This window comes from Lolium rigidum, chromosome 1 (assembly GCF_022539505.1).
Source record: "Lolium rigidum isolate FL_2022 chromosome 1, APGP_CSIRO_Lrig_0.1, whole genome shotgun sequence".
Taxonomy (NCBI): domain Eukaryota; kingdom Viridiplantae; phylum Streptophyta; class Magnoliopsida; order Poales; family Poaceae; genus Lolium; species Lolium rigidum.
In genome coordinates, this window is record NC_061508.1 from 331,031,515 (window position 1) to 331,051,085 (window position 19,571).

Here is a 19,571-nt window from a genome sequence, read left to right on the forward strand (position 1 = left end):
CGGCGGCGTCCATGGAAGCATCGGCACCATCGATACACCTGCCTGCGCCGACGTACATGCCGACATCAACATCGACGAGCATGGTTGCACCGGCTCCCATGGCTCCACCGTCGTCCACTAACGTGGTGCCGCAGGTGATCGCCGACGAGGAGGACATTGTCGAGGTGCGGCCTCCGTTGTCGGCCTTCCTATGATCATTTGGCCTTGAAGCACAAGTTATTTTTTTGGGTGCCGGATTATGATGAATGAGGCCGATTTGGTGGCAAGATGTTAGCCTAGACTTGTATTCGAAAAACCTTAAATTTAAATTTCTATCCATGTTTGTGTGTTTTTTATTTAAAAATCCTATTGTGGCCGCCGGTGTGGGGAAGCCTTCCCCAAATGGAGGAACCCGTGCCGGCGTCGCCCATACGTGAGTGCCGGTGCAGCTGCCGGCGCAGCTATCGGCGCCTATTTGGGTGCCGCCAGTGGAGGATGCTCTAATTGGAGCCAGCAAGATAATTAAATATTGTACTTGGATAGAAATGTTTGGGCTCAAAATGACAAAAAGATAAAATCGAACAAGCCACACGTCTAGGCACGATTCACGCTATATTTGTCATAAATTTATCTTTTTTTATCCAGAATACCATGGAAATTATTTAGAGCATAAATATTTTTATACGAGTACAATATTTGATCATCTTTTTTTAGGAGGATTCAAATTTTATTTCAGTACTTAAAATTACCCTGAATTTTAGAATTTATAGGGTGCATAGCATACATGTACCAAAAATTCACGTCGGACATTGGGTGCCTATATATACACGCATCAACGTATGAACACAGCCGTCACATGTTTCAACACAGAAGAAGAGGACAGGGTGCAGTTCGGAAACTTGGTACAATGCAAAAGCATTGCCTGCCACCTTTTCAGCCTGGTTTTGCTAGGATGCATAGCAGTGAGGTGGTTGGCATGCTCAGGCTCTGTATTCGTCTCGCCGTGTGCACAAAATTATACACCATGATATATGACGTAGGTCAAGGAAACGAATGGCTAGATAGAAATAGGATAAACGGAGCACCCAAGCTCGGGCTGACTTCCGAGTTTTCGGTATCGACTCCTTCTATTTTATCTTTATACACTGCTCAAATATTGTTTAGTAATATTCTTTTGGTCTAACAACTTTATTTGGACCAAATATAATAGACGATTTGGGAACCGTGGCGGCACTACCGTGACCGTCAAGGCCCGAAGTCCAAGGTGCTTCTCCGATGGACATGAGCTATGTAGTAAGATTGGAGAAGAGGATGGCCATGGCCACTGTGAACTCCCAAACAAGCCTGGTTCGACAAGAAGAGAACCGTGATTCGTGGGGTAGGGCGGTAATGGGTCAAACACAATCGGCAGATGCTTGTTTGTCTGTTTTCTTGGGGTAGACAGCATCCCGCCTCGATGGGACTCCGTATAGGAGTAGGTGTGGATGATGTCCCATCTCAAGGGGACCACATAGGTGTTGGTGTAGATGGTGTCCCTCCTCAAGGGACCCAGTGTCGATGTAGGTGTAAAATTGCACCCCGCACCGGGCACACCAGAGATGCTAGCCAAACGTCACAATAAAATGGGCCACAGTCAGCGGCGGTGCTCCTGTTGAAGAGGCCCAAACCGATGTCGTATGTGTCAAAGAGATGCCAGACAACCCCGAAAGCGAGCATGTAAAGAGCACCGCGCTGCGGCCTGGCGTTTTCAACAAGAGCAGGGCACGGGGTTTTCACATGGACTGCCGCCCCTAATGACGTCGTCGTACACGAGCAGCAGCGCAACCGGAGGGGTCGTCAGCAACGGGAGCCAAGCCGAGTGACGTTAGGTTGCACATGGTCGAGCAAGGGCGCCTTCCATAGGAGACGTGCAGTGGCCGCGCTGAACATAGATGCGGTCACGGCGGGATCGCCGTCGGCGGGTGCCATAAGGCTGCACATGGACACCAGCCCTGGCGGTGGCATCTTCAACGGGAGCCATATCATCGATAGTGCACGTACCTTGCACATTTTGCATTCGTTCTAGCTTTGTGCCCGACTCCTTCGTCTTCGGCCAGCGGATGGCCAAACGAATAAATATGCCAATGTGGAGACGACAGCGTGCTAGTTGGCTTTTGCCCTTGACAGCAAAACGCCGATGTGCAGCACGAACTGCGGCCGTGTTTAATCACAAGTACATGCATGCTCGTGTAGAGATCAGTCTAGCTAGCATGTACATGGATATACTCCTGGCCGATGGTTTATTAATCAACGCCCGCGAGCTTGGCGGAGAAACCATGCAGTACGTGCATGGCCACAAACTAGTCAGCCATCTTGCCGGAGTTACCTGGCCGCGGCCGCGATGATATGGGTCCCACGATCCTCCGCTTCAGCTCGACTCTCGAGCTATGCAAGATGCCTTCGGCTAGGAAGTCGTGGTCTCCATCGTCGCCGTTGTCGACTTGACAACGAGCTAGGTACCATGATGGCCGGTAGCGGTGCCACTTCCAACCCGACAACAGCCTCGAGTTGCCAAATTAATGCACGTGCGTGGATGCACTACTATGTAGATTGCCCAATGACAGCCGCCTTTCATCGCCTCTGCATGTGCGGCTGCAGCCGCCGCCACCATGGGTGTGTAGGATGTTTGTCCGCCTCTAGATACGGTCGAGATCACCTCGGGCTATGTGCGCTAGAGCACCTTGGCTAGAGCATGCCAATGCTGCCGGCGCAAGGAACTGAACATGCATCTTCGCTCGACGAGGTACCAACAAGTAGGGCGGGAAGATCCAACGAGTACACATGTACCAAAATTTGGGCCGCAAAAGCTTCCGGTGCGCTAATGTAGGCGGGTTAAGTCCCAAAACTTACACCGCGCATCGTAGCCTCGAACAACCGGGGTGGGAAGGGGCATGGTAAATCATCCGAGAATCGAAACCCGAGACGGCACCAAGATGATGCTTGAAACTCCGTGCATGAGGTAGTAGAGCTTTGGCAACCCAGAAAAATGCGCGCATGAACGCGATGAGTATCCACCTTCGCGCATCGGCCAAGGGAGAGCGCTCTGAGTTTCGCGCATAAAATTATAGGTACTATCCTACCATGTGCAGTGAATAGGGTCTCAGAGGAAACCCTACGCAAGGAGACTCGTGGAACAACGGGTGTTACGCCGCCAACTCATTCGAGGGGTAATACGTGAAAAAACTACGACACAAGAGCACCTGGAACAATGTGCCATAACGTACTTGTAAAGATCTAAATCGTCTCAAAATCTCAAGAGAAAATCCGGGACGTTTTTTGGTCTATCCGAACTTGCGGGTCTGTTTCGGAGGCCTAGACGGTGTTATTTGGGCCCAAGGGGTTTTCCGATTTATCTAGGGTTTCTACTTCAATCCAGTGCAAATAAAATGTCTTGACGTGATAATTTCAAAATCACAAGTCCGGTGATCCCGGGAAAAGCTAACTTCTCTAGAAGGTTCCAGCAGTTGGTCACACACCCAAATTGTAGCTCGGCTGCAATAGATACGGCCTCGCCAAAACACTCGCTGACACATGGAATCACGGTACAAAATAACAGGGCGGGAAGACCCAACCAGTACGTAGGTGCCAAAATTTGGGCGGGAAAAGTTCTTGGTTCAATAACGTGGGCTGGAAAAGTCTCAAAACCTATGCCGCGCTTAGTAACCTCCCACGATTTGGGGGTGGGAAAGAGCGGGGTTATTCTTCGGAGGCGGGGCCAAGATGACGCGTGGAACTCCATGCATGAGGCAGTAGTGCTCCAGCGCCACAAAAAAGGCGCACATGAACTCGGCGAGTAGCCACATTCGTGCATCGGCTAAGGGCATACACCCCGAGGTTTGCACATAAAATGATAGGTACTCCCCTTCTTTGCGCAATGAATACAATCTACGAGGAAGCGATGTGGCGAGGAGACAAGTGGAAAGACGGGTTTCCATGTGCGCCAACTCATGCACATGATAACGTAGCACGCAACTTAAACGGCACATGGAATAAGGGGTAATACTCGGTACTAATAAGCACAACAATGTCGGCACTAAAACCAAGCTAGATCACCTAATCGTAAAACTAGCTAGCTTTACGTCTCTAAGGGCATCTCCAACGGGGCGGCGCATTTTGGACGCCCAAAATATCCGTGCGCGTCCGTTTGCGTTGGCCCAAATGATCAAAATCGTGAAGAAAGGAAAATATAAAATATAAAAACTAACGCCTACTCCTCCTCCTCGTCGTCGACGAGCACGACAAAATCCGGTACTAACCACGACCGGTTGGCAACCAGCAGAACATACGCCGGTGCCGCCGGCGATGGAGGGGGAGCAGGCCACGCCGGTGGTGGAGGTGGAGCTGCCCACGGATTATACCCCAAAGGTGGTGGTGGAGTCGCAGGCGGCCGTTGCGGGGCCGAGTTCCGGAGCACCCGTCGTATGGCCTCTTCCTCCGTGAGGCCCGGAGGCATGATGCTAGTGGCGTACTGGGGAAGCGGCGGCTGCACCGGTCGGTCCACCTCCGAGACGAGGACACCGAGCCTCTCGATCTCGTCGTTGGTCATCGTCGTCAGGAAGTTGAACTTTCAGCCCTCCGCCATGGCCGCCTGCCATTCGTGGAAAATGCAGGCGATGAAGTCGTTGCCGCTATCGTCATTAGCCTCCTCGTTGTGGTAGGCTAGCGCGTTGTAGTCCTCGTCGTCCTGTGGAGGCACCGACGGCTGTCATGTTCAACGACGGGCGGCGATGGCCGCTCAAACGGGAAGTCCTTGTCACCGAGGAAGCCCGCCTGCCTCCTCGGATCGTCCTCGGTCAGGCGCCAACTGTGCCAGCTATAGGATTCGACGGCGAAGGCGGGATAGGCGCGGAGGTCCGGCGGCGGGTACAGCCGTCTGTGCTTGATCTCGGCGCTCCTTCCTGTGGGCTCGCGCAGAGGCACGTGCGGTTCTGAATGGACTCACAGCTTCCAATGTTATAGGTGTAAATCCTTATCTCTCATGATAAAAATAGATAAGTTACCAAAAAGCACATGAAAATAAGCCCATGGAAAATATGTAGCTCATCATCAATGGTAATTAACCATATTCCAGCTAGGTTGTTGCTTTGGTTCCAGCCGATATGCATATTTTCCTTTGATTGCTCATGCAACCATGTATGGTGAGAAAGCTGTGGAAAAAAAGTTACGCGGGAAAATTTCCAAAACGAGAATTTGGGCGGGAAAACTACCAAAACTGAAGAGGTTACCTATGCATGTTCTCTCGATTGGTTCGTTGGCCCAACATATTTGCGGTGATCTTGTATTGCTTTACACCTATTGCTTACACAAAGTTAACTTCCGAAAACTTCTAAAACTGAAAAACGCGGAAAAACTTCTGAAACTGAATATCTCGGCGGGAAAACTGATGAAACATAAATGATCTCTCAAAAACCGTGTGTGGAAATTCCAGTACGAAAAGTTGATTCTTAATTGTAAGCTACTATACCTTGTATATGTTGAGAAAATAGAAAATAATTATTTGTTGCACGTTCTCTCTCGATTGGGTCATCAGCCACAATTATTTGTGGTGATCCTGTTGTGCTTTTCAACTGGTTCTCGACACCAAGGTGGCGGCTTCGTCGCTTGAGAAGTCATGGTGGCCAAAGAAGCCATAAGCGGTGGTTCTGGATGTTAACTGTGTTCTTCGGGGGGTTGTTTTCTTGTCTTGTTGCCGATGGTGGTGTTTATGGAGGAGCCAACGGCACTACCATTATTCCTCGCCTACCCCTTATAGAATAGTCATATGACGATACCATCCTTTTACAGCACAGGGGTTCCACCGCCGCCCTATGGTTCGTCCTCTACACTGCGCTAGTGCCGACTCATGGGAGTTAGCTATTTTTCCAGAACATACACCTAGCGTTAGGAGGTGCATGGAGGAGCCGTCGATGATGGCAGGGATAAGTACCACTGGCAGTAGGTGAGAACGATCAAGGTGTCATCGATGCACTACTGTGAGATTTTTATTGCATAACTAATGAAGCGCCCAAAGGGTTAAATATCAATTTAAACACGATTTAATTATATTTTTCAAATAATATTATTAATTACATAATACATTTTGAATAATATTCCTTACATAATATATTTGCAAACTTTAGTTTTCGTTGCTTTAAGTTCTAGCAAACTGAAATTCGTCGTTTCTTTGACTACTCCCGCATTTCATGGACCAGCTCATCCGGACTCCGGATCGAGTGATTATTTTTATGCTGCATTTCTCTTTACATATCGGAATAAATAAAGAGACAAGTATCAGTAAGTACGGGCATGGAGGGAGGCCTCAACGATGTCCCGGTAAGCGTGCCATCCCTATTATTGTTGTTCCAAGTTTACTTTGATAGCCCTTATTCCCCCGCCCGTGGACACGTGTGAAATTCATGCTCATCATCTCGTGTGCATTTCCGTCATCTCAATGCACGTGGATCGACATTGCATGCATGTTGGGATACCTGCCATTTCATGGGCGCCAACTAGCATAACGTAATGAAGCCTGCCACGGTAGAGGCACATAAGGTGGTAGGAAGTTCCTAAAGTAGGAGGGTTCGGCTACAACATGGCATGCCAAAGTAGTAGGAAATGCGATGAAAAGTATGAGGCTTGGAAAACTTAGCTCCCCGGAACCGCCGCAAACCCTAGCTTTCCGAGCATGGATTCTTCTGTGGAGATGAAATCCTATCATTGCATGTGCACTATAGTCAGATGTACTTGTGTAAACTCTTATTGCATGCACTTTTGAAAGCCGTAGCTTCCTAAGAACTTCCCAATATTGTCGAAATGGTCCCCGCCTAAGCCCAAATTTAGGGCATGTGAGTTATCCGTGAAACTTTTGGCAGGCAACACAAAGTTGGGCATGCATGGACCATGCAGAGAGCAGGTGTGATGTGGCCCATGGATGAAATGGGCCGGATATCATCCAGGCGACAAATTAATCTTGGAGAACCGCCGCGACGGGAACGGTGCCCCAAATTTGGTCCAGAAAACGCCAGGACATAAGTTTGGGAAAGAAAGTAGCCGAAGGCATGGTAGTCACCGATGGAATTGCATACAGACGACCACTTGGTCACATGCATGAGACCTTGATGTCACAATTGGTTGACACCTCCTCTCCTTGGTAAAGAAATGGGCATCATGAGAACTCTCACGATCTATTTGAAGAGCACGACCCGTCGTTTCTCTATGCGACTCGCCTCCCATCAACATGATGTCATATTCCCCACTTCAAAATTGGTCATTTTGTACTTCCTACCATTTTGTTTTGAATCAAACCATCGAGGAGATGACGATTATTTCCATAGTATTTTCTATCTGATGAAGATTTTAATAGAATCTTAGGAGCGAAATGGAACAAACTTAATTTCGGCATGATATGAGGTATGTATAGTCATAAACTTGGAGTTCTTGTAAGCATATTGTCAAAGCCTTGTAGTTTATTTGCGGTACCGATTCTATACCCGGACTAATTAACAAGGTTTTGATAGTTTTATTGAGCACTTTGAAACTAGAGATGCTAATATACTCGCACCAGGAGATGGAGTTGCGCACACTACATATCCATGGACCGCTCTCGTCACACATCCTCTCGGCCGGAGCTTTCCGCCATGTAGGATTGTAGGTAATGACTATGGCCGTGTACGATGGCTATACATTACACCGAGAAAATGGAAAGTTACATGGCCAATGATAATTTTGTCCGGTCGGATGCGCAACTATCTAGGTAGTTAGTGATTAATCATAGCTAATAATTGGAACAAAATTCATGTACTAGCTAGCTTCGAAGACCCCGCAGCATGTACTAGCTAATGCTTGATTAGTGATTTAGTGCCACCTCCTTCACGTAGATGCATGTAACACACAACATTTCCACACAGAGACCGACTTTTGTGAACCTGAGTGTATGTGAACTCACTTTTAGTGATTTAGTGCCACCTCCTTCACGTAGATGCATGTAACACACAACATTTCCACACAGAGACCGACTTTTGTGAACCTGAGTGTATGTGAACCAACTTTTTCAAAAGTGGGTTTGTGATGTCAAAACATGTTTCAAAAATCGAAACACAAAATAATTGCAAAGATGATCTCAAACATGTGCCCTGGACATGAGTTTCGTTCTGAAAAAACATTTTATTTTGCCTCGGCAAAAAAGTGAAATTTTACAGGGCTATATAGCAAGTACATATGTGACGTATTTTGTATTTTTTAGATTCTGAAATAAAAAAGTGGTTTCTCTGCGAAAACTTTCTACGCACACATGGAACATGCATACGTACCCCGATATTTTTTTTCAGAATTTTTTCACATTTCAAAAATGCATTTCCAACCTGGATTCACGTGCACCCAGGTTCAACTGTGGCTTTTCCACACATAGCAAGTCTGAAGAGACCGGTTTTGAAGAGTACTACTATTAGTCAGCCACGACGCCGAGTTTGATCAAAACACGAGAGCGGCTGAGACCGCAATATATATGCCTCAATAATTTGCACGGACAAGACAATGTACGTACCATACAAACAGCCTAAATTTCGACATAAACGATGGTCAAATACGCGGCGGCGACGCCGAGAAGCGGGCGGAGGATCACTTCACAGCGGCGGCTGGAGCTAGCATTGCCGACCGGCCATAGGTCCGTGCAAGAACCGGCGACTGGCCACGGACCGCTCCATACGTCGAGACGCGGAGCGTGTAGTACTAGCTACTATTTACGTAATCTTTGTTTTGAACATAGCTATTTACTTAATCAGAAACTAATCAGCATTGCTCAACACTAACTAAATCAGCACTATTAATATAAGAACCACGTGAACCGGATGCTGCCTTAGTATATAGGATGGACCGAGCTGGAGAAGCTAGTAGTTGATCATTTGTGCTTAATTAGTACTAATTATGTCTTTAGTCAGAAACTAAATTGGTGTTGGCTTATGTTGCACCGGCGCATGTGATGGATGGAGATGAACAGGCTAAGCAGTTTGGTGGTAGCATGTACAAATGGAAATTATTATCAAGAAAAGGGCAATCGATTTGGGCACAAAAGGAAGACAGCAATCCTGCCAAAACAGCCTAATTTTGGCCTAAATGGGGCAAACCGGAAGAACCGATGGAAAACCCAACCTAATTTCAGGCAAACCGGAAAAAAACCTGCCCAGAACTAGGCAGACCGGCGGAACGCAGATTTCGACATCTTCCAACCGAATTCGGTGGAAAAATGGCCCAACTACGGACACGTGTCGACACCTGAGACTAGTGGCCTAGCTTTGGGCAAAAACAGCAGCCAGGCAGAAATAGCCTTTGCCCATCTCTCACGTAAGTTGTAAGAGCATCACTTGGGCCACGAATGGGCTGGCTCTCACTGGGCCGTGAATACTTGAGCTGTTATTGTCTTCATGTAGTTTTTTTGGATGAGAAGATTGTTCCCCCCTTTTGCTGATTGATGAGGTCTGTTCAAGAATTCCATTAATATATATGGCTTTATTTTGTTGCTGTTAGAACATGCAAAAACCATAATCTACATGGCTAGATCACTTAGTAATACTCAGATTCCTATTGCAGGACCTGATGACATGCCGGCACATATTAAATCTTCGATGTTTGGTTGTGCCTTGACGTACGTCCTCCTTCCCTCTCCCCTCTTCCCAACAACTCAAAGCATCTCCGAAATATTAGTGAAATTTTTGCATCTGTCTTAGATTCCTATCACCGACGGGCGTCTCAACATGGGAACTTGGCAGGTATAGAGAATTTTTGGTTTCGTGATAAAATATGTACTGTAATAGAACTGTAGGACCTGGTGTATTGTGTACAAAGGTTCAGTATCCTTATGTGTCAGGTCTGAGTTTTAAGTATACGCAGCATGTTTTACCTGGGGGTGTCAACCAACCAATGTAAGCAGCAACTGAATTCTACACGGATAAATGGGTCATAAATTTCATTGCCAAATCGAACGTCTGAATCCTAGTCATTTACCACTACCTGTGTCAATGGTCCAGTGGCATTTGCCGTGTCATCCTTAATTTCTACCCAAACTGATACTTGAATATGAGTTCGGTTCTGATGCACGTGTCGTCTGTTGTCCGTATCGAGTATCCGAGTAACGCTGGCTAAAACTCAGCGGTCAACTTGGTCATGTACTATATTGTTACCTAATCTTGGTCATTCTGTTTTTTCTGATGCCAGGGTATATGGCTTTGTGAACATCGTGATGACCCTACTCCTCGCACGATCGTGATTACGCTCAGCGGGATCTAAAATGGCCAAGGCTCTGCAAATTCAGCGTGGTGATTTTCATGTGCATATACTGAAGAGCTTTTGCTTCAAGCTGTGATATGAACTTCCAGTGTGTAATTTTATCTGTAATCTTGTAGGCCTGCAAAATAGAAGTACGGTAATCTTGTATGTGTAATTCTGTACGTGTGGAATAAATTTATCCTTTGGTTGCTTCTTCTAACAATTCAACAAGATCTAAAATGGCCAATGCTATGAGCTGCAAATGCAATGTGGTGATTTAGATGTGCGTTGAAATATCAAAACTCCGGCGTGCTTATGGCATTCGCAATCAGTTGTGTGTGTAGTCCTGTACAAGGGACAAGAGGAACAAAGTTTATCATTTGATACATCGTTTGTTCTCAAATTAGGTTTGTTTGGTTATCTCAATCATTTTAGCCGTGGTGATTTGGTTCCTGGCCATTGTTTCAGCATCATTGTGCTTTCGGAGGAAAATGCTGTGCTGTTTTAATCCTTGGGATTGTCTGGCAGGGTCATGTCACGTTTGACCACCTGCTGGTCTAGCCTGAAGGAATTTTATTTTCTGAACCCTTTGTAGCTCTCTGAACTACCCTTTATCAGTTGGCTCATGACAACAGGCGGATGTTTGCTGAGCTGCGGCGAGTATCTGCATCAAGTACACATGTAAGTTTCCTCACTCTTGCAGCATAGCTTGACCTCTTTTTAAGCCATTTAATTTCTCCAGATTTCTTCACCTGGAGGGCCTAACTAGAACATAGTATGGTGTCAAGCTGAAACAGAAACAATGTGCACTCAATCTTGTAGACCGATTCATGGTTAACATTGATGGTATAGGCATAGCAGAGATTTGCAATCTGAAATACTAGCTTGGACAGAGAAGCCGGTCTGTCCAGCTCCAGCCATCTTGAGCTATTCAAGTTGCACAGGCAGTGTTGGTCCTAGCTGTACACCTATAAGAATTGTTCACTGGATCAGTACTCATCTTGCACTAATCCTCTTTGCCACTTGGGCTAATTAGGCTACTTAGCATCTGCATCGAGGTGAAATGCACAAGAAAGAACCTCCGCTTCCCAGAAGACACGGCTGCCTGTTTATCTGCTCCAGACACTGAACTCTGCATCACCCAACACAAAGTTTCTTCCATTTTAATAGCCATGGAAGATGGCACCATAGAAGTATAGAACACTTCTTGCAATGAACAGGAGCAGAACGAACAATATGATGTAGGAACAAAAAGGGGTTAATCACAGCTGGATCATCAAAATTAGTGACAAAGGTCATCTACAAACAGCTAACACATTAAGCTCGCCATTAAAATTCAGTAAAAAATTGTACTAGTATCCTAACATGGTTCCCTGTCAATTTATTGGCATCCATCACTAGGGAGTCTCAATGGAGTTGGACAAGGGTGCGGCCTGTATCCTGTCGAGGAGAGCGGCAACATCCCTCATGGACGGCCGCTTGCCAGGCGCCATGGCGCAGCAGGCGAAGGCGAGCCGGAAGCAGCCGAGCAGTGCGTCCTCGTTGTCGTCGCCGCGGAGCGTGGGGTCGGCCATCCGCAGCACACGGCCCCGCTGGTCGAGATCAGACGTGCCGGCGACGGACCCGGCGGCGTGCCACTGGCAGAGCTCCACCTCGGAGTAGACCCGCCCGGAGAGCAGCTCCAGGAGCACCATGCCGAAGGAGTAGACGTCCCACTTGGCGCTTGGCCGCAGGCTCTTGAGGCACTCGGGCGCCTGGTACGGCGGGAGAGCTGTCGACGAGGTGGAGGCGCATGACGGGCTGGCGCCACCGGGCATCTGGGACAGGTCCGGCAGGCTGCTTGTGGAGTGCATGGACCGCTTGCTCCCGAAGAGGCGCGCCGACGCTCCAGTGTTCCGGTGGAGGGCGGCGCCAGAGAGCAGCCGGTCCAGGCCTAGGTCGCCGACCAGTGGCTCCATGTCGGCGCCGAGAAGGATGTTGGATGGCTTCACATTGCCGTGCACGCCCTTCTTCTCGTGGATGAATGCCAAACCCCGTGCAACGCCCCGCGCGATCCGCAGCCGCGCCTCCAGGTTTAGGTGCATCGGCGAAGCGCCCATCCTCCCTGCAATTGATCGAACACAACAACATCAACAACTGTTGTACTGCTTTTACAGAGAAACCAAGAACTGCTGCATATTTCCTTCAGGTTTTTTGCTTCATTTGCAAGTGAACAGTAGTGATACCAAATCATGTTTTCAAAAAGTTGTTGCAGATGTTTTTTGTCATTAGTGTCAAATTATGAGAAATTATGACCGTCAGATAACTTACTATTTATCTGCAGCAGAAGAAACACCAAAAGTAGCAGTACTGGTTTGTGCATTCAAGGTACTAAGTGAGTAGTACAGTACTACGATTAGAGTTGACACTTTTGCCAAGGACGGACGCCGTTGCATCCTTAATTTTGTTAGCAAGTGGATCATGCTTGACGACGTAGTCAATCACTATTCGCTAGTAGTACAAGCAATTGACCAAATTTATGAAAGAATAATGCAGCTAGACACAGTGTTAAATTTCATGCAAAATTGCAGTAAATTTCTGTCAGTTACTAGTACCAGCAAATTGTTTCTATGTCAATTTGCATCTTTTTGGTTCAGAAGAGAAACCAAGAGCTGTTACTAAAACCAGGTAGTACTGCATTTCCTTCAGGTGTTTTTGCTTCATTTGCAAGTGAAGAGTACTAGGAGTACCAAATAAAGTTTCAGAAAAGTTGCTGTAGTTGATGATTTCTGCCATTAGTGCCAAATTATGAGTAACTATGACCAGCGCCAATTAACTTGTACGTAGTATATTTATTTGCAGCAGATGAAACACTAAAATTAGCAGCACTCAAGGTACGGCACAGTACTAGGACTAAATGCTGTTGCATCCTGCATTTTTAAGCAAAATGGATCATGCTTGACCATCGTAGTAGTATACAAGCAATTGACCGAAATTATAAATGGATAATGCAGCTACTAGATACTACCATGTCAAATTTCATGCAAATTTGCAAAAAAAAGTTGTCCAAATGGAGTTCCATCAGAAGAAGAAGAAAAAGCTTTTTTTTTGAAGGAAGAAGAACAAAAAGCTTGTGTGTAACAATGGAGTTTAGAACTTACTGGTGAATGCGATGTTGGCGAGGCTGCCATTGACGGCGTAGTCGTGGATGAGGAGCTTCTCGTCGGCGCCCGAGTAGAAGCCCCGGAGGCGGAGTAGGTTGGGGTGCCGGAACCGGGCGACGGCGCGCACCTGCGCCTCGAAGTCCTTGAGCTTGTCGGCGCCGCCGCTCTCGCCGATCCGCCGGACGGCGAGCGCGGTGCCGTCGGCGAGCACGGCCTTGTAGACGATGCTGGACCCCGTGGCGCCGAGGATGTAGGCCGACGCCTTGAGCAGCGTCTCCATCTCGAGCTCGCCGCCGCCGCCGTCCACGGTGACGAGCGTCGCCGGCGCGGGCGCCTGCTGCGGCTCGTGCTTCTTGCTGTGGTGCTGCGGGGTGGTCCAGCCGATGAAGCTCCCGGCTCTCTTCTTCGGGTCCGAAGACGACAGACGCCCATCGTCGGACGCGGCGTCCGAGGAGGAGGACGCCGAGCAGTCGGAGCTCTCTTCCGAGCCGTCGCTCCGGCCGCCGCCAATGCAGCACCCTGCGGACGCGGACGGCTTGTCTTCTTTGGCGACGGCGGCGGCGGCTGTTGTTTTTTTCTGCTGCTGCGGCGCCGTCGGGTTCTCCTCCCGCTCCTGGCGCCGCTTCTTGCGGGCGTGGTAGACGTAGAGGAAGAGCAAGAAGAGCAGCCCGACGCCTGCGACGTCGGCGGCGACGATGGCGAGGATGGTGAGAGGGCGGAGCCTCCCTGGCCGCCGCGCGGGGCCTGCGCGTCGGGGGAGCCCGGCGGGGCCCGGGCGGCGCTCTTGGGGATGGCCGCGAACGCCGGCGGCGAGTCGGTGGCGTTGGGCGGGTCGGAGAGCGAGGACGGGATGGAGCACGCGCGCCTCACCGGCGGTCCGCAGAGCCCCGGGTTCCCTCGTACGCCTCCGCCGGCTGCGCGCCGAAGAGCCCTGCCGGCGGGACCGCGCCGGTGAAGTTGTTGCCGGAGAGATCCACCGTGGCGTTGGGCGGCACGGCGTCGGACAGCTCCGCGGGGAGCGCGCCCGTGAGGCGGTTGGCGGACACGTTGAGGAGCCGCAGCCTCGCCCCGCCGAAGTCCGGCGGGAGGCCGCCGCGGAAGTAGTTGCTGCTGAGGTCCACCACCCGGAGCTCCGCGCCGAGCCCGCCGGCGGGGAGCTCGCCCGCGAGGTAGTTGTTGGCCAGCCCCAGCACGGCGAGGCCCGGCGCGGCGAGGAGGGGGCCGGGCAGCCACCCGGCCAGCCGCGTTGTCGGAGAGGTTCAGCTCCTGCAGGCCCCGCGAGGGCGCGCCGTCCGGGAGCGCGCCCGTGATGTCGTTGCCGGCGAGGGAGAGGACCCGGAGCTCGGTGGCGTTGTGGAGCAGCGCCGGCGGGAGCGTGCTGGTGATGTTGTTGCCCGAGAGGTCGAGGTGGCGCAGGTGCTGCAGGCGGGCTAGGTCGGCCGGGAGCGTGCCCGAGAGCTGCGCGTTGGGCAGGACCAGCCCGATGACGCGCGACACCGTCGCCGCTGAGGCGGTGGTGCCGTTGGTGGTGCCGTTCTTGCTGGTGGTGGTGGAGGTGAGGTTGGCTGTGGAGCTGGGGGTGCCGTCGGTGGTGGAGGTGAGGTTGGCCGTGGAGCTGGTTTGGGTGGCGGGCGGGAGCGCCGAGCGGGTCAGCGGTGACCGCGCGCTTGAAGAGCATGAGCAGCTCCCCGTCGTCGTCTAATCCCGTGGCTCCGCGGCCACACAGCGCGAGCAGCAGCACGGCCACCAATTCCGCCGCCACTGCGCCTCGTCCGCTGCACGTGGGACCGGGCGCACGCGCACGCAAGCAGATAAAGCGGCGACTCGTTTCCGCTAACCAAATTAAATAGCGACTCAACCAAAGCAAATTAAGCATGCACTTCACCGCCTCTTGTCGCGGAACGAAACGTACTACTACCAGGTACCGCAAAAATAAAATACAGTAAACCAAATCCATCGAATTGATCGATATTAAGCTGCACTGAAACAGACAAAGGAGAAAAAAAAAAGACATGCGACTGGAAAGAGAACCGTGGGGCTGAACTGAAACCATGGAGGCGGCTTGAGCCCTTGACGAAGCTAGGTTTGGGAATTTTGGAGGAACAGCAACGCCTCACCTTTGCCCCCGTCGCCTCAGCCCGCAGGCACGAGCGCCGCGGTGTCAGCCGGAGGACCAGCAGCTGACCAGCTTCTGATTCGGCTTCGGTGCTGTATTCCTCTCCAATTTGTCTATACAAGTACTTTATTTCTTTCCCAAATCCCTATTTAGCAAAATGCAAATTTGGTAGCAGGTACTTCGATTAAATTTTTTTTTGAGAACAAAACTCAAATTATCTGACTAACCTTGCGACCATTTTACCTTCAGTAAGTTATAAGAAGGGTAAAAGACGTATGATCTCCGTTTTCTCTTTGCAGGGGTCAAAACTGGTCTACAACCATTTGGCGACACTATACTTCGTTTTTGTCTTTGACAGCTCTGAGAATGAGCTTGCTATGCTCGACCTTGTACAAGGTAACCTAAACCCTTATCAGCACAATTGTTTCTTCAGTTACTATGACTGTTAGTCGCATGTGCAATGAAAGATGAGGCTTCACAGATATACATTAGGGATGAAATATGTTGACTGTGTTATCATTAACGCGGACTTTTGGCTCACGGGTGCCACACCCACCTATAGATCTACTGTTTGTTTCTGCTTTAAGATGGTCCAAGGGAAAGTAAGAGAAATCCGGTCTGGAATAGATCTATTCTGAATACACATCTGCCTCTACCTGACACATCACTGTTTAGCCTGGCCCGTTTGAGCAATTTCCGTAGATGTAGTTATTGTGACTGACCCGTTGCATGTCAGTATAGAACCTGAATCACATCACAATCAATAATCCCAGCACCATCTCCTTCCTACCAGCCATTCCTTCTCATTCTCTCACCGGAGCTATGCCGTAGAGCAGATTGGATCTTCAAGCGATTGCTCTCCACTTTTTTGATTAGTTGTACATCTGGCGATAAGAAATACAACAAGATTCACTGGTCTTCATGGTGAATCAATAATCTAGCTCCTTACTTTTCTCATACTACGTTGATGTGTCTTGTCAAAATTAATATAAAACAAAATTTTGTTTTCTAAAACTTACCAGCTGAGTCCCTGGATATGTGTCGAAGAGAGAGGGGGGGGGGGGGGTGCACCCAGGATCTCCTATGCAATTCTCGTGTTATGCTACACATTGTTTCACATGTTTTGGTACAATCCCAGTCTACTGCCTCTCATGGATGTTTGTCTGATTACCATGGTTCTTTCAGTATTCAATATTGCTATACAATTTGCTTACATTTCTCTGTTTAGTATTTTCTATTCAAATTTGATTGTTGCTAAACACTTATGCATGTCACTGCACTAGCACATTATTAGAGCATCTCTAGCAGATACGCAAAACCGGCCCGCATCGTGCATTTTTCTGGTTTTTGGCCAAAAAACGGCCCGAACAGAAGCGGCATCCCGGCTCGCATCGGAAAACTTGATGCGAGGAACCCTATAGCGGCTCGTGAAGCCACTATATATGGCGGTTTCGAGGTTTTGGATGCGAAATACCGCATCCATTTTTCCTCCACCGCCTGCCGCCACCGTCGCCCCCGGCCGATTGCCGTCGATTCCGGCCGCCATTTCCAAATCGCCGCCACCGGTCTCCTCCTCTCCGCCTGCTCTACCTCCTCCCGCGATGGTGCCGCACAATTCCTCGCATGGAGATCGTATTTTCCCTGGCGCGTGGCCGCGGCGGCGAGGCGAGCGCCGGACAACCGCCGAGCGCAGCGAGCGCATCTCGCCATGGCTTGGCTCAACTCGAGTTCGACGAGAGCACCAACGAGGAGGAGGACGACGCTGCGCGGGAGCAGCGTCACCTTGCCATGGCCCGGCGCAACTCCCTCACGGCGGTCGTCCCGACGTTTGGGAGAAGGCCAAGCGCCGCTGTGAGGCCGCCGAGGAGGAAGAGCGCAACCTACGCAAGGCGAATAGGGCCTCCATCTGGTCGAAGATGGCAAGGTGCAGGTACGTGATCGTCGACTACTCCGACGACGAATCCTACCTCTGCGATGACAGCACCGGCGAATCCGACGCCTTCGCGTGAAGCTCCGCCGCCGTCGCTGTCGTCCCCAAGTCCCGGTGAAGTAGGTTAGTACCCGGGGTAGCTTATTTTAGGTTTAGGAACTAGTTTAGGTTCCTCTTTTGCAACATCCACATGTAAATTGTGCTCGACGAACTTTCAAAAATATGGCGCGAGTGTTTGATTCCCCGATTTGCAGTTCTTGTTTAGTGTATCTGTTCTGCTGTGGAGTTTTTCAACCCGCAAACACATGATGCAGCATACTGCATACTTCGTTTGCGGTTCGGCTGTTTGCGGTATCATCTAGAGATGCTCTTAGCCTGCATTATTTTGTCCATCTAATGCTTGGTGAAGTACTTATCACTTTTCTCCTGTTTCTGTCACTTTAAGATCTTTTTATTAACTCTTTGAGGTGAACAACTAATCTTAAGAAGCGTTATCTTGTCACAGTATTTGTTGAAACATTGAATAAATGCTTCAAGAATGTCTGCGAGCTTGACATTGTATTTAACTTCAACAAGGTACCATAATTCTCTTGTTTGATATTTATTCTGGATTGTCACTGCTATGATTCTCTCGATGAAAGCAGCAGTTTCTGTTCCCCGTGAAAAGAAAAAACACTAGTATAATAAAAATAAATAAAGTTCACATCATGTAGCATTGGTTTATTATGATCATTGATTTGCTGCATGTAATATGTTTTTGGCACATGGATCATATAAAATATATATCCAAGTGCGCGGTGTAACAAATACTTAAATCTAATAAGATTCATGTTATGACTTGTTGCATACCTATTTCATTATCAGCTACCGGCCAAATTATCTGGGTAGCGGGTACCTCAAATTTACAGAAGTATTTACATATGAACAAAGGATCAAAAACACAGTTGAAGTGGCATCTTAAGCATGATTCAGTTTGAAATACAAGTTAGGAAACATTGATAGATGTAATACCCAGTCTTCTCTAGATCTTAGCAACGAAGACATAACTGTAATTTAATCATTAATGTCCAGTGTTCCACTGGCAGAGAGCTTGAAGGAAAATAGAGAAAGAGCCAACCCTATTGACCTTTAAACAGAAGACCAGTGACATTCGTTACTAAGGTGATAGTTGATTATTGAGATTTTTTTAGGAAAAGGAAAGCTAGGGATGCTTTTGGCCCATAAGAAACTCCAAAACCTGCTGATTCCTATGATGCTACTACCCTCAATCCCATTCTTGCTGTAGTGTTTGCATCCTTTAATTGATGGAAGTGTATGTGTGTAGAGATGCACAATTTTTTCTGATCCGACAAAACTCCAGTTGTTCATCCCAGCAGTCTTTTCTCCTGTCATAGTGATGACTGATGAGCAATACTACTTAGGAATAACCACCATTCTTCCTCAGCTAATTGTAATATTAAATGCAGCTGCACACAGTTTTGGATGAAATGATACTGGGAGGTCAAGTGATTGAAACAAGTTCAGAGGAAATAATGAGATCTGTAGAAGAGATTGCGAGGTTCTTACTCCCTCGATCCTTTCTGCCCTCACCCTCCCATGTCCCGTTTTTATTCTTTAGTGCAATTCTAACAGTGTTGCTCGCTACTTGACACAGGTTGGAGAAACAATCAAGCACGACAAGCCTCATACCAAAGTCGATTTCGCAGCACTTCAGCCGCTGAAATTTTCCAGTCGTTTTCAGGATAGAATCCGTAGGACCTTACCAGAAGAAATCAGATTGGTGTTTGAATTTTTATCTCCAGTAGCCTGTCAGTTCTCTGAAGTCTTGAGCATCTGCTGTTCGACATGAAAACTTATTGGCCGACATACATGTCTCCTACCCAAGAGTTGTAAGTTGTAACCAGAAATGTGACGACGCACGCCATGCATGCTGCATCTGTAGAAAGATACTTTTCTTGTCAGATGATATATGAATGCATATGCTCTTCTTTTGGTGTCTAACTCTGTTTTTCCATTGGAAACATGTTTCTGTCTCTGAATTAATTCGACAAACAGCATTGCCTGATCATTTAACATATATCCGTTGCACTATTACAACATTTCACCTCATCATCTCGGTTTTGGT

At 48.6% G+C, this 19,571-nt stretch overlaps 1 protein-coding gene and 1 pseudogene across 1 annotated transcript; one reads left to right on the top strand and one right to left on the bottom strand.

Annotated features, from left to right (window-relative positions):
• Window positions 1-11,603: 11,603 nt before the first annotated feature.
• Window positions 11,604-15,754, bottom strand: LOC124663325 (annotated as a pseudogene).
• LOC124684384 (AP-3 complex subunit sigma-like) lies at window positions 15,728-19,329 on the top strand. The gene is made up of 4 exons (XM_047218703.1): window positions 15,728-15,912; window positions 17,952-18,022; window positions 18,913-19,004; window positions 19,101-19,329. Exons 1-4 carry the CDS (start codon window positions 15,792-15,794, stop codon window positions 19,165-19,167), a joined length of 351 nt encoding a protein of 116 aa, XP_047074659.1. The 5' UTR covers window positions 15,728-15,791; the 3' UTR covers window positions 19,168-19,329.
• Window positions 19,330-19,571: the final 242 nt, after the last annotated feature.